Source organism: Salmo salar, chromosome 16 (genome assembly GCF_965601325.2).
Source record: "Salmo salar chromosome 16, fSalSal1, whole genome shotgun sequence".
NCBI lineage: Eukaryota > Metazoa > Chordata > Actinopteri > Salmoniformes > Salmonidae > Salmo > Salmo salar.
Genome location: NC_138306.1, coordinates 15,147,563 through 15,171,110, shown reverse-complemented (window position 1 = coordinate 15,171,110; position 23,548 = coordinate 15,147,563). Strand labels below are relative to the sequence as shown.

The following is a 23,548-nucleotide window of genomic DNA, read 5'->3' as shown; positions in this document are numbered from 1 at the left end:
GAAGGATTTTGACCCATTTTGATTAAAACGAAATCGTGTGTTCTCTACTCCGACAATTAATCCATAGATAAAAGGGGAAACCTAGATAGTTTTTAGTTTTCTTTGATTATTCTCGCCTCGTTCGTTCTTCTTCTGTTGATTTTATATGGGGGTTGGCAACCAACTTTAAAGTGCATTACAGCCACCAACTGGACTAAAGTGTGGACCACATTCATCTTCTTCTTATTTGAGATTGGGTTGGCGGATCACATCCACCTTTTAAGGGAAATACACCTCCATCTATTGTACTGGAGTGTGAGGCCAGTCACTGCCTACCTACATTAAATTCTCTTCATTAGTCCTGTTCCTTTAAGAAAGGGAAATAGAGCCCTAGACACCACTTCTCTCTCCTTTCCTCCCCCCCACTACACTACCCAAACCCCAACCCCATCCAGTCTGTCGAACCCTTTCACACAATCTCTCCCTATCTATGTCATGCAGTTCACAAAATATCAACACATGCTCCACCGTTTCCTCCAGTAAACACTCATCACACAGACCTGCTTCCACCTCTTACCTACTCTAACATTGAAATCTGGGATATACACCCCTGGACCCACCCTACCACTGACCGGATCCTTTGAACAATCTGTATATATCCTTAAAAACAAATTAAACCGATTATCTATATATCTCTCCACACCCCGTCTCACCTCCTCAACTCATTCTCTACTGCCCTCAATCATATCCACATCTACACTTGGTTTTGGGAAACAGACACGGAGGAACGTTCCCTAATGTAATTGTCGGCCCTATCTCTCTCTCTCTCTCCCCAGTTCCATATTCTACCACTTTCTGCCCAATTGTCCACCCATACGCCCTCTGCTTACCCACTCATCGCTCCCAGCATTCCCCAGCTGCTGTTACCGCAGGATGTCCTTCTGAACTCCCTTTCAACCTCGCCCAGTACACTAATGCTTGTTTGTCTTTCCTTATCCTCAGTGGCAGTTCCCCACTATCCACCTGCAATGCCTCAGCAGGTGTCGTCCTGAAGGCACCCACACACAATCTCAGGGCCCTTGACTGTATCCTATCCAGGTGCTGTAGTACCATTTTGGCTGTGGATCCATATACAAAGCACCCATAATCCAAAGATGACCTGATCAATGCCTGATACATACACAACAGTGTTTGTCTATCTGACCTCCAATCATATCCTGACACTGCCCTCATGGGGTTCAGCACCTTCCTACACTTCATATACTCAACATGTCTCTTCCACGTAAGCCTCTCATCAAACCACATACCTAAATACTTAAACTCAGACACCCTGCCTATATCCTGGCTGTATATTTGCCGCCTAACATCTTTAACTTTCCTCCTAGAAAACACCATAAAGCAGGACTTGGCCACAGACATCCTAAACCCCCATGTTAGAGACAAATCCCACAGATTCTTGCATCTTCCTCATCACATATTTCACATTCCCACCTCTCTTCCATACAGCCCCATCATCAGCATACAAGACCACACTCACTCCCTGTCCCACCTTCTTAAAAATGTAATCTATCATCAAGGTGTACAACACTGGACTAACCACACTTCCCTGAGGAGTACCATTGTCCACTTCAAACCACATTGACAATTCTGACCCCATCCTCAACCGCATGACCTGATCGAACAGGAAGTCCATGATACAGTTATACAGACATCCCCCAATGTCTAATGTACTCAACTTGACCAACAACCCTTCCCTCCATATGGTATCGTAAGCTTTCTCAATGTCAAAACGTGTTCATCTTTCAATCACCCACGTGGGTATATGCTCGTAAACAACCAATGAGTAGATGGGAGAGGCGGGACTTGCAGCTCGTCAAGCATCTGAAATAGAACAAGTTCTGGTGCCTGGCTACGCAGACGCTCGTTAAACGCATAATGCAACAATTTCAAAGATTTTTCTGAGTTACAGTTCATATAAGGAAATCAGTCAATTGAAATAAATTCATTAGGCCCTAATATATGGATTTCACATGACTGGGAATACAGATATGCATTTGTTGGTCACAGATACCTTAAAAGAAATGGGCCTCGAAATGGGCCTCAAAATGGGCCTCAGGTACTCGTCACGGTATTTCTGTGCATTCAAATTACCATCGATAAAATGCAATTGTGTTCGTTGTCCGTAGTTTATGCCTGCCCATACCATAACCCCACCGCCACCATGGCGCGCTCTGTTCACAACGTTGACATCAGCAAACCGCTCGCCCACACAACGTCATACATGTGATATGCAGTTGTGAGGCCGGTTGGACATACTGCCTTATTCTCTAAAACGAAATTGGAGGTGGCTTATGGTAGAGAAATTAACATTAAATTACCTGTCAACAGTTCTGGTGTACATTCCTGCAGTCCGCATGCCAATTGCACGCTCCCTCAAGACTTGAGACATCTGTGGCATTGTTTTGTGTGACAATACTGCACATTTTAGAGTGGCCTTTATTGTCCCCCAGCACAAGGTGCACCTGTGTAATGATCATGCTGTTTGATCAGCTTCTTGATATGCCACACCTGTCAGGTGGATGGATTCAACTGAGAAATGCTCACTAACAGGGATGTAAACCCTGTAAACCCTTGACCTCATCCCGTCAGTAGAGGATGCCTGGTTATTCCTTAAAAGTGCCTTCCTCACCATCTTAAATAAGCATGCTCCATTCAAAGAAAATTAGAACCAGGAATAGATATAGCCCTTGGTTCACTCCAGACCTGTCTGCCCTTGACCAGCACAAAAACATCCGGTGGCATTCTGCATTAGCATCGAATAGCCCCCGTGATATGCTACTTTTTGGTGAAGTTTGGAACCAATATACCCAGGCAGTTAGGAAAGCTAAGGCTAGCTTTTTCAAACAGAAATTTGCATCCTGTAGCACAAACTCAAAAAAGTTCTGGGACACTGTAAAGTCCATTGAGAATAAGAGCATCTCCTACCAGCTGCCCACTGCACTGAGGCTAGGAAACACTGTCACTACCGATAAGTCCACAATAATTGAGAATTGCAGTAAGCATTTTTCTACGGCTGGCCATGCTTTCCACCTGGCTACCCCTACCCCAGTCAACAGCCATGCACTCCCCATAGCAACTCGCCCAAACCTCCCCCATTTCTCCTTCACCCAAATCCAGATAGGTGATGTTCTGAAAGAGCTACAAAATCTGGACCCCTACAAATCAGCCGGGCTAGACAATCTGGACCCTCTCTTTCTAAAATGATCTGCCGAAATTGTTGCAACCAATATTACTAGCTTATTGAACCTCTTTTTCATATCGTCTGAGATTCCCATAGATTGGAAAGCTGCCGCGGTCATCCCCCTTTTCAAAGGGTGAGACACTCTAGACCCAGACTGCTACAGACCTACAGACTATTCTACCCTGCCTTTCTAAGGTCTTTGAAAGCCAAGTTAACAAACAGATTACCCACCACTTCGAATCTCACCATACCTTCTCCGCTATGCAATCTGGTTTCAGAGCTGGTCATGGGTGCACCTCAGCCACGCTCAAGGTCCTAAACGATATCATAACCGCCATCGATAAGAGACAATACTGTGCAGCCGTATTCATCGACCTGGCTAAGGCTTTCGACACTGTCAATCACAACATTCTTATTGGCAGACTCAACAGCCTTGGTTTCTCAAATGATTGCCTCGCTTGGTTCACCAACTACTTCTCAGATAGAGTTCAGTATGTCAAATCGGAGGGCCTGTTGTCCGGACCTCTGGCAGTCTCTATGGGGGTGCCACAGGGTTCAATTCTCGGGCCGACTCTCTTCTCTGTATACATCAATGATGTCGCTCTCGCTGCTGGTGATTCTTTGATCCACCTCTACGCAGACGACACCATTCTGTATACCTCTGGCCCTTCTTTGGACACTGTGTTAACTAACCTCCATATGAGCTTCAATGCCATACAACTCTCCTTCTGTGGCCTCCAACTGCTCTTAAATGCAAGTAAAACTAAATGCATGTTCTTCAACCGTTCGCTGCTTGCACCTGCCCGCCCATCCAGCATCACTACTCTGGACGGTTCTGACTTAGAATATGTGGACAACTACAAATACCTAGGTGTCTGGTTAGACTGTAAACTCTCCTTCCAGACTCACATTAAACATCTCCAATCCAAAATTAAATGTAGAATACTCATGCTGCCAAACATACCCTCGTAAAACTGACTATCCTACCGATCCTCGACTTCAGCAATGTCATTTACAAAATAGCCTCCGACACTCTACTGAACAAATTGGATGCAGTGCCAATCACAGTGCCATCCATTTTGTCACCAAAGCCCCATATACTACCCACCACTGCGATCTGTATGCTCTCGTTGGCTGGCCCTCGCTTCATACTCGTCGCCAAACCCACTGGCTCCAGGTCATCTACAAGTCTCTGCTAGGTAAAGCCCCGCCTTATCTCAGTTCACTGGTCACCATAGCAGCACCCACCCATAGCACGCGCTCCAGCAGGTATATCTCACTGGTCACCCCCAAAGCCAATTCTTCCTTTGGCCACTTCTCCTTCCAGTTCTCTGCTGCCAATGACTGGAACGAACTGCAAAAATCTCTGAAGCTGGAGACTCTTACCTCCCCCTCTAGCTTTAAGCACCAGCTGTCAGAGCAGCTCACAGCTCACTGCACCTGTACATAGCTCATCTGTAAATAGCCCATCCAATCTACCTCATCCCCATACTGTATTTATTTATTTATCTTGCTCCTTTGCACCCCAGTATCTCTACTTGCACATGCATCTTCTGCACACCCTACTATTCCAGTGTTTAATTGCTATTGTCACGTCATGACCAGTAAAAGGGGTTGTTTGTTATTACAGTTTGGTCAGGGCGTGGCGGGGGTGTTTGTTTAGGGTGTTACGGGGTGTTTTGGTTTATATTCTTGTTAGTGTATTTCTATGTTCGTTCTATTTGTTCTATTTCTATGCGTAGTTTATTGGGTTGACCTTCAATTGGAGACAGCTGTTCCTCGTTGCCTCTAATTGAAGGTCCTATTTAATAGAGGTGTTTTTATCATGGGATTTGTGGGTAGTTGTTTCTCTGTATAGTCATTTTGTCCTTACGAGACTGTTTTTTCGTCGTTATTTTGTTTAAGTGTTTTGTATCACGTTTCTTTATAAATAAAGAAGAAGATGAGCACTTACATTCCCGCTGCGTTTTGGTCCACTCCATATGACGAACGTGACAGCTATATTGTAATTACTTCGCCACCATGGCCTATTTATTGCCTTACCTCATTTGCACATGCTGTATATAGATTTTTCTACTGTATTATTGATTGTATGTTTGTTTATTCCATGTGTAACTCTGTGTTGTTGTATGTGTCAAACTGCTTTGCTTTATCTTGGCCAGGTCGCAATTGTAAATGAGAACTTGTTCTCAACTAGCCTACCTGGTTAAATAAAGGTGAAGTACAGAAATAAAATAAATAAAAAAACACATTTATGCACAACATTTGAGAGAAATAAGCTTTTTATGCGTATGGAACATTTCTGGGATGTTTTATTTCAGCTCATGAAACATGGGACTGTGACACTTAGTCACACAAATAAAGATTGAAGAGTAACAGGATTGAACAAGAATATGAGTGGAAAGTGAGTAATTTCATGTTATGTTTATATTTTTGTTCAGTGTATGAGTACATTTATTTTGAAACGCTCGCGCACGAGGCACGGGCGCTTTGGTCAGCAATTACGCTATTATTTCTCTGCAAGTAAACTAGCATATGATTATATGTAATGGACTGGGCTTACATGGCATAGTCTTCTAATTATACAAGACCTGCAGTTTCGTTATTTGTGTGTGAATAATTAAGATCAAAGACTGAGGCATACAAGTTGAAGCAACTATTTTATTTCCCAATAAAAATTGAAATTACTCACTTTCCACTTATATTCTTGTTCAATCCTGTTACTCTTCAATCTTTATTTGTGTATATACTATTGAGATACAGACATATTATGGCGACTCCCTGTATGCTTGTGCAGCTAGTTCATTTATCAGATGCAAGTGAAATGACAGCATACATTTCACAAAACACTGTACTCTGGCCTTACAGCTACAAAGATATGTCACCAATACAATTATTTTTTATTTGTTCTATTCTTTGCCATTACATTGACTTATAGAAACTGCCATGGGATAACACAAAATGATGCTACTCCCTAGCTGAATATTTCCTGGCAAGCAATATCAATAATCACATTCTCATCTGATTACTTTTACATGGAGAATCTTAGTCTTTTATCCCAGGTACATACAGTGGTAACCTGGTCCCCAGGCTCGAATTGCTGGCATCTCAACAGAGAGAGCAGCCGGCTGGTGGGCGAGATAAATACAGAGGTAAAGTGCAAGGATTCTAATACTGCAAGGCACAAACTATTAATAGGATTGTCTCTGTCTAATAGTAAAAACGATTCCAAACACAAACATAATCGAGTACAAAATGTTTTTTTTTCATACATAGATAATACAAGTAAAACCTTGTCTACACTTTACAATAACCTGTAACATACTCCATACATTATTTTCTGCATTACATATATCAACCATCACAGCAGGTATGTACAAGAAAAACAAGCCATTACAAACATACCCTATGCCTGGATAAATGTACATAAACAATCCTCATTATCAACCTCATAATAACCATGATAATATAATGTAATATCGTGCCAATCTTATTATTCAATCTAATAAAGATACCAGTCATAAAGGTTTGAATAGCACATTTTTTCTTCCAGGGCACAACTGAGCTGAAAGATCAGTAGTGACAAAAATGTCTCAGCCTTTATTGCACACGCTCCTTCAGAAACTAATAGCCATTTTGTTGAATGTAAAACCATTTAAAGGAAGATGTTTTTGTTTTGTTTAAGCCATGCAAAATATTGCACAACACCGCGGCTTTGGTTTGGAATATCTACACAGAAAGTACAGTAGTAAAAGATGAACCTAAAACAGAAATAATACATTGCAAGAAGTAAATGTACAAAAGGTAACACTAGGTGGGACTGAGGATTGTGGTCTTGGATACAAAGGGGGCACATAACAAAAGCGTAACGCTGTCGTGCGTGCCAGGGTATTCCGCATTTGTAACTTCAACTGATCCTGTCTCTGTCTCTGAGCCTCTTTTATACAGTAAATGGAACATCAACAATAACCTTTGTTTCAGTCAGGATTGGTAGCTTGCCAAACTATCAATATTTGCTCTCCTCCATGACCAGTAGACAATGCAGGATTTCCCAAACTTGGTCCTCGGGACCCCATGGGGTGCACGCTTTGGTTTTTCCCCTAGCACTACACAGCTGATTCAATGAATCAGCTAATCATCAAGCTTTGACCATCTGAATCAGCTGTGTAGTGTTAAGGCAAAAAAGCAAAACGTGCTCCTGTTAGGGTCCTGAGTTTGGGAAACCCTGAGCTGAGGTGACTTTATTAAACGTATTGAATGCGTGTCATAGACCACAGGAATGTTACAAAACGGGAAATCCTCTAGACATGACCACAGTATTCATTATCCACTGTGCCTCTTTGATGATGTTAAAGTCCATAACGCCTAGTGCTGCCTGCCTGTGCTGCTACATGATAGGGGGCAGACACTGGGACGACTCCTGGCACTCTCCGTCGGTGCCCACATCTAGCTGAGGCTTGATGATGATGTGCACGGGCCTCTCCTCGCTCGCCTCGTGATTGGTGTCCCTGTTGACCTTGGCCACGCCCTCACACAACTGCTCCTCTGCTGACGCTCCAATGGGACGTAGTCGCTCAGCGGTCACCATCTTGCCCCCTGCCTTGGCGGAGAGGTCCCTCTTCAGCTTGTTGTTGCTATCGGACCCGATCTTCTCAGCTGCAATGTAAAATGGGAGGACATGGTGTTTCACACATACAAAATGATGTGGTTTAATCCATAAATTGATCTGACACATTGTGAAGATTGATTTTAGAGAAAAAAAACAAGCGAGAGGCCTGGTCTTACCTGTCCTGTTAGTGACTATTTTGCGGTAAGTGGCCTTGTAGTTGTTTTCTGTGCTGCTCATGCTTTCACTGGGCTTCCTCATCATGGGTCGTGTTTTGGGCCTGAGCTTGTTGAGACGGGCCTCCTGGATCCACTCATGTTGCATCGCCTCATCTGGTGTCATACGCTTGGTTGGATCCCACCTAGATAGCACAGGAATACACAGTGAAGATGGATGGAGAAGATGGAGCAAATTACCAGAAATCTCATGACAACTAACTCTGCTATTCGTGACGGTGTCACCATAGCTTAATAAGCCTGTGCTGAATGCTAGATTTCTAGTGTGTTGGTGATGACATACATGAGGCAGCGTCGAAGGAAGTCCAGGTACAGAGGATCATTGGTTTTCAACACACTGGCCAGGTCTTTGGAATTGGGCCGCCTCTTCTTCCCTTTGCTGTTTGTGATGTTTCTGGGGTTTCCTTTGGAGTCTGCAACAAGTCATCAAACACGCCAGTTAGAGACTTACCAAACCTCATGCTTCAAACACAACCCAGGGATTCATCTGATTAATCCTAGACATAAATCCTTTAAAATGTTTTATTGCTTGCATTGTATACGTTCATACGGCTGCGTTTAGACAGGCAGCCCAATTCAGATTTTTTTTCTCACGAATTGGGTTTTTGACCAATCAGATTTGAAAAGATCTGATGTGATTTGTCAAAAGACAAATGAGTGGAAAAAATATCAGAATTAGGCCGCCTATCTAAACGCAGCCTACCTTATATATCCGAGCGAAAGAAACATTTTTTACTGTACAAACCACAGAAAGTTCTTACCGAAAAACAATCTTTTCCTGGATGCTGTCTGCACAAAATCATTGGGAGGCATTCCGAATACCTAAGAAATAAAATAAGAGAATGTCCTTGAATGGTGATGGATAAATGGATTGCTAAAAACATCCAACACCAGTAATTCCAATTGGCTAGCGCTGAGGTCTGAGGCTGTATGTCTGCAGGTGGTTGGGAGCGTACCTCCATGATGCAGGCGATCTGCTCCACCTCGCTCTCCCCAGGGAATAGCGGGAAGCCGGTGTAGAGCTCAGCCATGATGCAGCCCAGGCTCCACATGTCGATGGCCATACTGTAGGGGTGGCCCAGGATCACCTCTGGGGAGCGGTAGAAACGACTCTGGATGTAGGTGTAGACTACAATGGCAGGCAAGGAGAAGAAGAGGGAGAGAACAGTGTTCATGTTCAAATTTGGCTACTGTATATGAGTGCGGTGGCTTTGGAGCTTTAAATATCAGACTTATACCAAGTGTAACAGGTATTTAAATCAGGTGAGACACTCACCTCTCTGCTGCTCATAACAGCTGGACCCAAAGTCCACCACCTTGATATTTCCTTGTCCTTTCTGAGACAGAAGGATGTTTTCCTTTTGTGAAAAAAGAGAAGCAATGTTCATTTTCCAAGTAACCAATCAAAGTGCAGCCCATTTCATTTTCTTTATAGAGCACTGGTACTGTGCATTAGCATGTCTGACTTATCAGCCAAATATTATTTGTGTTATTCCTCTATGCAGAGCCGATACAGTATGTCTGAGGAACCTTACCGGTTTGAGGTCACAGTGAATGATCTTCTCCTTATGCAGCATCTGCAGGCACTTGAGCAGGGAGTGGGTGAAACGACGAATCAAGGCCAGACTGAAGCCCTGGAAATTGTTCTTCTTGATCAGCTCATAAAGGTTGACTCTATAAGAAGACACAAAGACACAATCATTTAAAGAACTGGTAGAATGATAAACACAGCTTTCTGCCACTAGTCTCAGTCTCGCTTCTTTCTCTTTTTCCCACACTTGCACTTGGTCTCAAGCGTTACAGTTTATTAGTCCTCTAGAGGGCAGCACTTCACAGTGTTTTTTTTCATGCCATGGCGCTGTCGAATCTAGCAGGACCGTGCAGTTTAGTAATCAGATATAGAAACGGAAGTGAACATGCTATATCAGATTACTGAACATTCTAGAATGTCTTAGTTTTAAGAAGAGAGACTTAAGAAGAGAGATATTCCTGGTATATTTCAGTACTTATGTGAAGCACAAACTTCTCTGGTCAGTGTAACCGGAGCCTTCACACCCCGAGCAGGCAGAGGATAGAGATAGGGCATTAACTAAGGGATTGGGTGACGGAAACGCTAGACAGGGCAAGATGGCAGTCTACGACGTCTACTAAAGGTCAGCCAGACTGGTATAGAAGGGTTGTTCCACTAAATTAGTCCCTTTTGATATTTTAGGTTGAAATGGTGCACAAATATTAAAGCCTGATATATTAAATGAAGTGCCCTTAAATATAGACCACATGGAAAAATTCAATACATCTGTTTTTTTATATGAATAAAGGCTTACTAAAGTGGCAAAATTCTGCATTTTGACATGTCCCTCTGTGACTTCTAGGAAGATTTTAACCCACCCACTTAACCCCAACATTTCTCCAAGTTTTCTCCATCATTGTAAAGCCCTCGTTATTTTGTTGCTTTGCCAATGTTATTTCTGAAGATTACTATTTATTTCACGTGATTTAGTGATTCATTTTAAGGTCAAATAAAAACCTCTCTCATTTTAAGGTCAACCCTGTTGACGTGAACTGAACTCTTGTTTTTATATGGTTAAACTATTCCTTTTTAAATAATTACACTACTCAAAAGGTACTCAATTGGTGGAATGACCCAGAAGACTATCTTGTCTCCGAGGGAACCTAAGGCTAGGTTGTTTGAGGCAGATTGTTCTAGGTGGGAAGCTCACTTTGCTCAAGTAGTGTAGCACATGGAATGACTAGTGATAAGCGAGCTGTGTATGTGATAGGGGAGTTCACGGCTTAAGTCTGGTTGTTATGTCTCGGGAGAGGTGCCCAACCTCGAATACCTTTGAGTAACACATTCATTATTCAGGTTTTCATTTATCTACGACCGGGACTATTTTGATTGTATTTGCGCATGTGTGCGTGTCAGGGCTGGGGTCAATTCAAGATGTGAATTTAATTTCAAATTCAAAAATGGAAAACATTTGAAATAAATATCTTCTACTTCTCAGTTTATTGAAAAGTCATTGCAAATAGATGCCCCTTTATTAAAATGTTGAATTGCATTTCAAGTTTATTTTCTGAATTGACTGCCTTCCATTGGAATTGACCCCAACCCTGGTGTGTGTGATTGCTTTAATCACAGCCTAATTCCAGTTGACTTATAATAGTGTTATACACACTACACACCCTAGCAGCTCGAAGGAGATGCAGAGATGGTTGCGGAAGTAGAAGTATTCCTTCATATGGATGACATTGTGGCAGTTTTCCCTGTCTTTCCTCCTCACAGCATCCAGGATCTTTAGTTCCACTAGGGCCTGGTGATGAAACCTGAAGTCCAATAAGAGTTAGTCAGGTCATATCTCCATTCTGGATTTAACCATTCAAAACAGTATGAAAGCCTAACAAAAATAATATAATATGAATCACAGTGACAGATTTTTGACTGACAAGCTTTAGTTTTGCAGTGACCATGGAAAATCTTTTAGCTACTGTAATATTTTTCAATTCCAGTTAATGTCCTTTGATGTGAGAAATTACGACAGCTGTAAAGAAGGGAAAAGCTCCTCTCCTCTCCCAGGAGAAACACGATTTTTGAGAGAGGGCTTTGCTCAAGACAAGGCCACAGTGGCGAGACCAAGGCAGCCCTGAGGCGTTAGGCGCCTATTTTGTTTTCTGCATTATTAAAGGGCAGTAAGCACTGACGACATCTGCATCAGTCAAAGTCAAAGAGGAGAAGGGGGAGTTCCATTGACACACAGAGCTTTGGATCACCTGAGAGATGACTAGTAAAGCAATACCGAGGAGACTCCTTTGGACCTCCCCATGAAAAGGTCACGAAGAGGTCCATGTTTAATGACCTCACACAAGAAGGTCAGTTTCAGAGTCTTTGAGCACTGGATGCACATTCAAAAGCAAAATGTTTTGTTTCTACCTTTTCTTGTTGCGAATGACCTTGATGGCAACCAGTTCTTGGGTCTTGTGGTCCAGACATTTCAGGACCTGTCCAAAGGATCCCTTCCCGATTACCTCCAACACCTCAAAGCGGAAGCCAATGTGGTCGTGTAAAACCTGGATACGGGACAGACAGAACATTCAATAGGACGTTTTTGGTGTGCTGTGTGTATGGTATGTCGGACAATATTTTTTTAATACAACAGCTTCATATTGCATGTACTTAATTAGTAGTTGGTGATACAGTACAATGACATCCTTTAATGATGGTTGTTTGTAATGACTACATTAGGAACATTTCCCCTACTACTTCCAGTGCCAAACACTAGCTCTGGTCATGAGTCTAAACAATCCTCACAGTGCATTGGACTGCATTGGACTGCATTGGACTGCATTAGACTGCATTGGACTGCATTGGACTGCTGTCCTTGTGCCTTAACGTCATTTCAAAGAAGTTTACCTTAAAGTTGAGCGAGAGCTCACAGCATAATGTCTTGCAAATAAACAAAAACCCTCCTACTTTTCACCTTAAGGAGCCACAATAATATTTATACATTTTTTATTTAACCTTTATTTTGATAGGGAGTCATGCTGAGACCAAGGTCTCTTTCACATATGGGCCCTGTATATACATCAAAATACTGTACACATCAATATACACATCAATATTCACATCAATACACAAAAAGCAAAGCACAATCATAGAAAATAAACACATGCTTATGAGAAACGTTTGTTCAAATCCTTGATGAAACTTTACCTTGTTGTAGCTGCCGTGCTCGTCGTCGTAGCCTGCGTTCTGAGGAATCCCGTGAGAGCCCTCAATCTTCTTGGTCTCCAGACCCAGGAACCAGATCTCTGAGTAGTCCATGATCTCCTCCTGCTCAAACTCTGTCAGACGCCCCTGGAAGTGCCTCAGTGCCTCTGTGGGAGACATGGGCAGCCTCTGTCCCTCATAAAGCTTCTTATCCTCCAGCTTGTTGCTGAGGCCCTTGGTGGTGATGGAGTCAGACAGGTTCTCCACGGAGGAGCCGAACCGCATGGGGAACTGGGAGGAGGGCTTTGATCTCTCATCCTGCCAATCACAAAAGGACAGAAGAGGTCAGCTGATCTGTTCTCACAACACTTTGGCACTATCACTTAGCCCAACCCTGATGAAACAGGTCTCACTTCCTTTTACATTGCTGGGGGCGATACATGTCAGATACAGCTCAGAGCACAGGAGGCTGGTGGCACCTTAATTGGGGAGAATGGTCTCGTGGTAACGGCTGGAGCGGAATCAGTGGAATGGTATCAAATACAACAAACACAAGGTTTCCATGTGTTTGATGCCATTCCATTTGCTCTGTGGTTATGAGCTGTTCCTCCTGGGGCTCATCTGAAGGTGTATAAACGATCAAGGACTTATTATTTACATGTGCATTTACAATTGACAACTGGAGTCAAGTGATTTACTGTTGGAGGACAACAGTATAGTGTGACACAGTGTAAAATGTAGCCTCACCTGGTGTGTCTGGTAGTTGCTCTGCACCCCCTTGTTGGCGATGTGGGGCAGGATGCTATCGGACTGCTGGTGGTGGAGTTTGGCATTGCTGACAACCACCTGTATCACCGGGGGCTCCAGATGGGGCAAGGTCCCCTCCGAGTTAAACTTCTAAAGGAGAGAGAAAAGGGTTCAAATAAAGGACGTTTTTTTTTTTTAAACATGCTGATGAAAACAGTAAAAGTGTAATAACATATTGCATCGTCGTAACTAGTCTTGCTTGCCGGACTCATGGCGCTCTAACCCCAGTGGTGTCAGAATTACAGCGGCTGTGGGAAGAGACTATGTGATCACATACTCTATGGCCAAGGTTTGGAGAAGGGAGAGGGAGTTGGAGCAAAAATAAAGGGAGGGATAGAGGGAGAGATCTGCTCTGGCCATTCTGAATGTGGTGGCTCAGGTAACCAGGACCCCCAGGGTTGAGGGTGGAATTACTGAGCAGGGTGAGAGTGAGTCGGGGACAAAACATCGGAGACTGGGCCCTGACAGAACGCGTCAGCACTATCTGCTGCTGTGTGGGAGCTGAACTGGAGCAGGCCTTTCTCTAGCTGACATCCTGCTTGCTGTAGGAGCAGGTTTACATGTGTCACTGGCTGCCTTGCAGGCATAGCCAAGCTAATGATGGGGAAAGGAGACCTCTAACCTAGACTGCAACAAGGGCAGGGATCATGAGTTTATTCAGAAAATCATAAAAATGATGCATGCCAGTAACATATTTAATGACTTCCTACACGGTAATGACTGTATCAGCCTGTATAAATAATGTAAATACATTGATGTTATTATAGACAGTTATTGTAAATTGGAACTGGTAGTTATATATCCCTTTGCTTTGGTTACAGCAAGCACAGCAGCCCAAAACAACAGGTTGAAAAGTGCACCCTAATCTATACATAGCGGTGATATTTAATCGCACGTGCACAGGCTGCTGCAGTAGCTGCCAACTTGGTCAGGGCGCATAGAGACACAGGCTGCTGCAGTAGCTGCCTACTTGGTCATGACGCATAGAGACACAGGCTGCTGCAGTAGCTGCCAACTTGGTCATGGCGCATAGAGACACAGGCTGCTGCAGTAGTTGCCAACTTGGTCATGACGCATAGAGACACAGGCTGCTGCAGTAGTTGCCAACTTGGTCATGACGCATAGAGACACAGGCTAAATATAGGTCCAAGCACCTGCCATAACAAGCACATGGATGCAAATACAGTATCATGCTTATGCACAACTGGATTCAAGCTGACTAGACTACTACTCTGTGTTCTTAAACACATCCAGGTCTGACAGTGAGCAGCACCATGATTTTACCCCTTGGGAGTGGTTACGAGATAGTTGCTCCATATATTCCGTGTACTCCAGTGCCCTCCAGTAGCATGACCTAGCTAGGGTAATGAGTTCTGGTGGAGTGAAAGGGGAGGGCATCGCACAGACAGAAAGATACAGGATTGAAAGAGTGGGTCTGCAGGGGCTCAAATGCTCCGCAGGTCAGGGGTCACCTGTGAGTAAAGGCTCACCTGTAAATAGGGCCTGTTGGTTGCCTGTTGGGTCTGGAGTCTGTGTGAGTGGGGGAAGGCCTCTGGTTTTGAAGACTGTGGAGGAATATGGGAGACTTGACTTAACATTACATTTACACACAAAACTCGCTTCTATATACCTCTTTAAGTCAGTGAGGGGGCGGCGATGGATACAGCATTGCCAAGGGAATCTCTCTAAAATCAGATTCAGTTTTGTTAAATAGATTCAATATGACTCATAACAAGTCATTGAGGTCATTCATATGAATTATAAATCACGTATTTTTTTGAATTATAAACTGATTAACTTCAAAGCATCTCTGTGAATGAGGAGAATAAACAGCCTGGTTGTTGCTGGTGGGACTTTCAGTCCCAGCACAGCGGTGGGTCCCACAGATATAAACAGCCAGTGGGCAGTGAAGTAGGATTATTACCAGGGAAGCAAAGATGATGCACACTCCCTGAAATTAGAGTATTTTATGCAAGTCGCTACCACAGTAACAATGGTCTCTTTTTATCACTCAGTTTTTCCACAACCTGCATTCCTTTACTGGAGCATAGGCTCTGATGTTCCATGAAGTAATGGAGAGGAGAGCAGAGGGCTGCTGATCGTTGACTTCATTTCACAAAGTACAATTCAGTCTGGTGCCAGGCTTTATATGAGCCTCTGCGATTCTATTAGTTCTGGTGCAACTGCCACATTAACCAGAGGGGAGCATGTCAACTAACAGTGTGTTGAGAGACTGAGAGACACCGTATGGGTGGACTAAAACCTAAACTAAACTCAGAGAGCCTGAGAGGGCACGGGCAACGGTTGGCTGGGTACTTTGGTAGCAGAGCAGATTTATGATTGAACTTGACCTAGACCTACAGTAACACTATACTTTTTCACGAGTTCACTAAACAGATATCTCTTCCATCCATACGCTCAATATTCTTACTGACCCAGTTGGGTTCCTTTGCGAGAATATGACAGTATTTTGATTCCCATGCATACATACCCAGGGCCATGTATAAAAGGATATGGCATGGTATTTTGGGTGGATTTAGAGTAGTAGGACAACAGTGCCCACACCATTGGCTGTTTGGAATCTGAGTTCAAGGCAGCAAACACATATTCAAATATTAATGCAGGATGTACACATAACACAACCTTGACTGCACAACCTTGGCTGCCCCCTGGGAGGTGGTAGGGCACTAAACTTTACTGTAGTAATAATTATTTTTTGGTGGGTGCTTTTATTTATGCTATTTCACACATGTACAAGTGTGTATTGTAAATGTTATTTTTTTTGTTGCATATCCCAACTCCCCCTGCAGCCAGGGTCTGCCATTATCAGTGGTGACCCTGGAGCAATTATTGTAAGTGACTTGCCCAAGGGCACATAGACAGATTTTTCACCTTGTTGGGTAGAGGATTCGAACTAGCAACCTTTTGGTTACTGGCCCAACACTCTAACCGCTAGGTTATCTGCCGCCTACTGTCAGCAGATACAATCTAACAAAACAGCTCCTCCATTTGAAATGGGCACTCCGCAGACATATACTATACGAACAAGTCACATACCACATGAAGGAGAGGCACTTTTCGAGATGGATGTGTAGGCTACATTAGCAAAGGAGCATTCCAAGCAGGCAATACGTCTGTGTGCAATGATTTGTCTTATATAGGCCTACTGTCGTATTACAAACAGTCCAGTATCTGATAACTGAAGTAACTTTTTCTCTGGGTTTAGGCTACTATATGATACTCTAATTTTCCCTATACCCATCATGAGGTTGCTACAACCTAGCCTATGAATTAAAGTTTACAACGTAGGTGCACACAATATATTAGTGATACCAAAAGCTTACCTTGATTTGGAAGAGTTCCAGTGTTGTGTTGGAAAGTCATAGCCAGCTAGCTAAAATAGCATCCCTCTGTTACTTTGAGAAGGGTGTTTCAGTGGGCTAAACTAGCTAGCTACATTTGCTAGCTAAGTAAGTGAAATTGAAAAAAAATGACGCACTCTCTATTTCTCTCTTGCTTTTCCTCCAGTTTGGAAGAAATGAATTTGTTCAAAACTGTTAAACGATTGTCTTTCTCTCTCTTTGAGTCAACTACTCGCCTCATGTTATACATTGCAGTGCTAGCTAGCTGTAGTTTATGCTTTCAGTACTAGATTAATTCTCTGATCCTTTGATTGAGAGGACAACATGTCAGTTCATGCTGCAAGAACTCTTATAGGCTGGAGGACATCTTACGGATGTTGTCATAATTACTGTGTAAATCTATGAAAGGGGGTGAGAACCATGAGCCTCCTAGGTTTTGTAGTGAAGTCAATGTAACCAGAGGAGGACGGAAGCTAGCTGTCCTCCGGCTACACCATGGTGCTACCCTAAAGAGTGCTGTTGAGGCTACTGTAGACCTTTGCAAAATAGTGTGTTTTAATCAATTATAAAAAAAGATAACTTTTTTAATGTTTTACAATTAAACATTTTATAAATTCACTGAGGAGGATGGTCCTCCCCTTCCACCCCTGGGGAGCCTCCACTGGTCTAGGTGGGTCAGTTGGTCTGAGAGCAACAACAAAAAAACGTTACCCAGAGCAACAACAAAGCTATCCCATTCACTAGTTGCAGTGCACATCTCACTGGATACTGGAAAGGTTCTTGAAAGGGATCACAGTATTCCAAATACACTACATGACCGAAAGTATGTGGACACCTGCTCGTTGAACATCTCATTCCAAAATCATGGGGCCCAGAAAACCATGAAAAACAGCCTCAGACCATTATTACTCTTCCACCTAACTTTACAGTTGGCACTATGCATTGGGGAAGGTAGTGTTCTCCTGGCATCTGCCAAACCCAGATTTGTCCGTCGGACTGCCAGATGGTGAAGCGGGATTAATCTCTCCAGAGAACACGTTTTCACTGCTGCAGAGTCCAATGGCGGCGAGCTTTACATCACTCCAGCCGACACTTGGCATTGCACATGGCAATCTTAGGCTTGTGTGTGGCTGCTCGGCCATGGAAACCCATTTCATAAGCTCCAGACAAACAGTTCTTGTGCTTCCAGAGGCAGTTTGAAACTCCGTAGTGAGTGTTGCAACCGAGGACACATGATTTTTATGCGCTACGCACTTCAGCACTCAAAGGTCCCGTTCTGTGAGCTCATGTGGCCTACCACTTCGCGGCTGAGCCGTTGTTGCTCCTAGATGTTTCCACTTCACAATAACAGTACTTACAGTTGACCGGGGCAGCTTTAGCAGGGCGAACTGACTTGTTGGAAAGGTGGCATCCTATGATTGCGCCATGTTGAAAGTCACTGAGTTCTTCAGTTTATTTTTTAAATTTCACCTTTATTTAACCAGGTAGGCTAGCTGAGAACAAGTTCTCATTTACAACTGCGACCTGGCCAAGATAAAGCAAAGCAGTTCAACACATACAACACAGAGTTACACATGGAGTAAAACAAACATACAGTCAATAATACAGTAGAAAAAAAGTCTATATACAGTGTGTGCAAATGAGGTAAGATAAGGAAGGTAAGGCAATAAATAGGCCATAGTGGTGAGGTAATTATGATATAGCAATTAAACACTGGAGTGATAGATGTGCAGAAGATGAATGTACAAATAGAGTTACTGGGGTACAAAGGAGCAAAATAAGTAAATAAATACAGTATGGGGAATTGGCTTTGGGGGTGACCTGTGAAATATACCTGCTGGAGCGCGTGGTGCGGGTGGGTGCTGCTATGGTGACCAGTGAACTGAGATAAGGCGGGGCTTTACCTAGCAAAGACTTGTAGATGATCTGGAGCCAGTGGGTTTGGCGACGAGTATGAAGCGAGGGCCAGCCAACGAGATTGTACAGGTCGTAGTGGTGGGTAGTATATGGGGCTTTGGTGACAAAACGGATGGCACTGTGATAGACTGCATCCAATTTGTTGAGTAGAGTGTTGGAGGCTATTTTGTAAATGACATCGCCGAAGTCGAGGATCGGTAGGATAGTCAGTTTTACGAGGGTATGTTTGGCAGCATGAGTGAAGGATGCTTTGTTTCAAAATAGGAAGCCGATTCTAGATTTAATTTTGGATTGGAGATGCTTAATGTGGGTCTGGAAGGAGAGTTTACAGTCTAACCAGACACCTAGGTATTTGTAGTTGTCCACATATTCTAAGTCAGAACCATCCAGTGAAGTGATGCTGGACAGGCGGGCAGGTGCGGGCAGCGATCGGTTGAAGAGCATGCATTTAGTTTTACTTGCATTTAAGAGCAGTTGGAGGCCACGGAAGGAGAGTTGTATGGCATTGGAGCTCGTCTGGAGGTTAGTTAGCACAGTGTCCAAAGAAGGGCCAGAAGTATACAGAATAGAAGTGGATCAGAAAATCACCAGCAGCAAGAGCGACATCATTGATGTATACAGAGAAGAGAGTTGGCCCGAGAATTGAACCCTGTGGCACCCCCATAGAGACTGCCAGAGGTCCGGACAACAGGCCCTTCGATTTGACACACAGATCTCTATCTGAGAAGTAGCTGGTGAACCAGGCGAGGCAGTCATTTGAGAAACCAAGGCTGTTGAGTCTGCCGATAAGAATGTGGTGATTGACAGAGTCGAAAGCCTTGGCCAGGTCGATGAATACGGCTGCACAGTATTGTCTCTTATCGATGGCAGTTATGATATCGTTTATGATCTTGAGCGTGGCTGAGGTGCACCCATGACCAGCTCGGAAACCAGATTGCATAGTGGAGAAGGTACGGTGGGATTCGAAATGGTCGGTGATCTGTTTGTTAACTTGGCTTTCGAAGACCTTAGAAAGGCAGGGTAGGATAGATATAGGTCTGTAGCAGTTTGGGTCTAGAGTGTCTCCCACTTTGAAGAGGGGGATGACCGCGGCAGCTTTCCAATCTTTGGGGATCTTAGATGATACGAAAGAGAGGTTGAACAGGCTAGTAATAGGGGTTGCAAAAATTTCGGCAGATCATTTTAGAAAGAGAGGGTCCAGATTGTCTAGCCCAGCTGATTTGTAGGGGTTCAGATTTTGCAGCTCTTTCAGAACATCAGCTATCTGGATTTGGGTGAAGGAGAAATGGGGGAGGTTTGGGCGAGTTGCTGTGGGGGGTGCAGGGCAGTTGACCTGGGTAGGGGTAGCCAGGTGGAAAGCATGGCCAGCCGTAGAAATATGTTTATTGAAATTCTCAGTTATCGTGGATTTATCGGTGGTGACAGTGTTTCCTAGCCACAGTGCAGTGGGCAGCTGGGAGGAGGTGCTCTTATTCTCCATGGACTTTACAGTGTCCCAGAACTTTTTTGAGTTTGTGCTACAGGATTCAAATTTCTGTTTGAAAAAGCTAGCCTTAGCTTTCCTAACTGCCTGTGTATATTGGTTCCTAACTTCCCTGAAAAGTTGCATATCACGGGGGCTATTTGATGCTAGTGCAGTATGCCACAGGATGTCTTTGTGCCGGTCAAGGGCAGTCAGGTCTGGAGTGAACCAAGGGCTATATCTGTTCCTGGTTCTAAATGTTTTGAATGGGGCATGCTTATTTAAGATGGTGAGGAAGGCACTTCTACTTCTACAGTAAGGCTATTCTACTGCCAATGTTTGTCTATGGAGATTGCATGGCGGTGCGCTCGATTTTATACACTTGTCAGCAACGGATGTGGCTGAAATAGCCGAATCCAATCATTTGAAGGGGTGTCCACATACACTATATATACAAAACTATGTCTTTTCTGAGACTCATATGACACCAGTTACAGTAAAGCATGTACAGAAAATATTGAATTGACAATTGCAAACAACAACTGTCTTGGAGTTCAATAGTTTATAAGTATAATTGTTTTAAGATTTCCAGTAGCTATACTTAAAATAAAGCCTTTTTGCTCATGAAAAGGAGAGCATCAACCCCACCAAGAAGAGCTGAATAAGAGCGACAAACTTTTGCTAATCAGATCAAATAAAATGTTGCACTTTAACTGAGGTACAGTTGGCTGGTTAGGATATCAATGTGACAATGATGTTGCAAATAATTAATGACACATGATTACAAGGCTAATATACTTTGTAAACAGTGGATGAATGAGTTGCTGGTTTTCTGTCCTTGATCATGTTTGATCCTATTTATGGTGAAGCTATAGAGATTATCTCAACACCATGACTCATAAAATAAAGTGTAGACTGAAATAGTCATGGATCATGTTTACTGTCTCAGATAATCACAACAACCTATAGGCAAATTAGCCTACTAAATGGGACAAAATGTTTAGGCCTACTTCATAACACATATCATAATAGTCTGTATTTGTGAAATAAGTGGGTAAGTGGAATACAAAAGTGAATCTCCATACAATCAAAACAACAACAATTATTATTTCAGACTTCAGACATAAAAATACATAACTTTCTGATATTAAAGAAAAATATAAAATAAAAGTAAAGTAGACAAAAATAAATGCTGTAAAAAAAAATCATTATTGTCAAAATCTGTAGCCTAAAGAGAGAAATAAATAACGGATTCATGGATATACCCAAAATGGATGATTGACCTCACCTTGTTATTAATTTCGGGAAACATGCTGCTTTGGCACCTGGGTCCTTAGTAAATCCCAATCTCAATGTAGCCTACACGTGAAAGTAACTACTGTGAAATCCAGGTAAATGCAAGGTGCCAGCACATCTTCGAAAGTCCAGACGTCACTTTCAGATTCTCTGACACTTGGAGAAAAAAACGTCAGCAACGAAATTCCAACCGAGGAGCGACTGTCACTTGAATCAACACGAATTGATCGGGTCCTGAATCTCAAACCGCGATAGACATCATTTTGACCGTAGGGTCAGTATTGCTGTCGTTAACAGAAGATTAGAGAAAGAGGTAAGCTGTTAGTCTATTCACCGTCACGCGTAAGTCTCTGGAGAGGCCACCTGTTCACGTTTCTGCATCTGACAGCTTGGTCTTCCCGATATAGATTTATTTTTGGCCACCTATCCTCCCCTACATTCCACCGACACTCCTGAAATCCAATAGTGCTCGGTGAGTGTGCGCCATTGAGCACATTACTATACAGTAGCCAATATACTGTAGCCTACTGCTGAGGCACTGTGGCTAAAACGCACACTGTATCCCTGTGGGTAGCCTATACTGAGTCGCAGTACTGAGCTCCTCACGTTGCAGGAAATGGTCGTGTGATGTGTTGAGACATGCTGCTGTCCTTAAAAATAACCTATTTACCATCCACAGAACCTTTGCTGCACAATCTATATGTTGGACTATGCCTATATGACAAATAAAGACTCTGTATTGAGGCTTAAGACCTCTCAGGGGGTAGTTACTATTTTTTTGTAAATATGTTAAACATTAATTCCCCCCTGTGAAGTTTTGTCCCCTTTCGACCTCATGTGTTAAACGTTGAAATTGTAGGTTTGCACTGGCAGACACAAACAATGGTAAAGGCGTGCTGGATTTGACCTATCTCTCTCTCTGTCACACACACGCACGCACACACACAAAATAAAGACTGATGCAACACGTAAAGGTAGCCTATATAATATAATACCGGCCTTCTCGTAATGCACAGCTTGATTTATAATAGGTTATACAACTTTTATAATAGGTTATACAAATCATCAATATGAGTAGTCCTATGCTGCAATGGAGGATTATTATGTACCAGCACATAAAGACTAGTTGGTCCCGTGTGGCTCAGTTGGTAGACCATGGTGTTTGCAACGCCAGGGTTGTGGGTTCGATTCCCACGGGGGACCGGTACGGGGGAAAAAATGTATGAAATGTATGCATTCACTACTGTAAGTCGCTCTGGATAAGAGAGTCTTCTAAATGACTAAAATGCACATGTAAAATGTGAACAGTAAAATCACCTCAACTCATGCTGACCCGAGAAACGGCGTGTTTCAATGGCGTAGTGAGAGACAACAACACCAGGCGTCCTTCACACCCGAACATCAATGATGTAAGTGTAAGATGATTTTCCATTGTAACATGGGACGAACACCGAATGACTAATCACAGACAGGGTGAGGCGGATGAAAACAAAAACCATCCCCTTACAAAATGAGGAAGCCTGGAGTAAAGCTGCAGATGATTCAGTTGAATATGATTATAGAGTGGCTGTTATGCAACAAGGGCTTTCCAGTAATCAGACAGGACTATAGGAGGATGATCTATCCATGATGGAGAGTGCTCCTTCAGTCTACTACCCCTGTACCCTTAGTCAAACCTGTTGGAACTGGGCAGCTCTCAAGTCCTTTCTGAAGGAAAACTTCCAGAACCGCCATGCTCGGCATACGCAGGCTTCATTTACAGTGGAGAACATTTGATTGAGCCAAGGATGATAAATTCTGGTCCCATAAAATAAGGTTTAAGTGAAGACTGGTGGACTTAAAATAATGCAGATTGATCAAGGGATGTTGTCGTCGGTGGTTGCTTTTTCACTATCCTTTTCAAAACATACAGTGCATTCGGAAAGTATTCCGAC

At 43.2% G+C, this 23,548-nt stretch overlaps 1 protein-coding gene across 3 annotated transcripts in view; it reads right to left on the bottom strand.

Annotated features, from left to right (window-relative positions):
• Nucleotides 1-5,867: 5,867 nt before the first annotated feature.
• The window catches only part of dyrk4 (dual-specificity tyrosine-(Y)-phosphorylation regulated kinase 4), a 33,576-nt gene continuing 15,895 nt past the window's right edge, over nt 5,868-23,548 (bottom strand). Inside the window, exons 1-13 of one of the 3 annotated variants that reach the window (XM_014147977.3) lie at nt 21,607-22,339; nt 15,068-15,142; nt 13,518-13,667; nt 12,774-13,088; nt 11,994-12,130; nt 11,249-11,389; nt 9,598-9,736; nt 9,339-9,420; nt 9,019-9,191; nt 8,824-8,884; nt 8,346-8,475; nt 8,006-8,187; nt 5,868-7,876 (exon numbers count right to left, since the gene is read on the bottom strand). In XM_014147977.3, the coding sequence (XP_014003452.3) occupies nt 7,608-7,876; nt 8,006-8,187; nt 8,346-8,475; nt 8,824-8,884; nt 9,019-9,191; nt 9,339-9,420; nt 9,598-9,736; nt 11,249-11,389; nt 11,994-12,130; nt 12,774-13,088; nt 13,518-13,667; nt 15,068-15,142; nt 21,607-21,630 (1,878 nt within the window). In that variant the 5' untranslated portion in view covers nt 21,631-22,339 and the 3' untranslated portion in view covers nt 5,868-7,607. Of the gene's footprint in view, nt 7,877-8,005; nt 8,188-8,345; nt 8,476-8,823; nt 8,885-9,018; nt 9,192-9,338; nt 9,421-9,597; nt 9,737-11,248; nt 11,390-11,993; nt 12,131-12,773; nt 13,089-13,517; nt 13,668-15,067; nt 15,143-21,606; nt 22,340-23,548 lie in introns of those variants that run through there. The other 2 variants (XM_014147975.3, XM_014147978.3) reach the window with 2 other exon arrangements.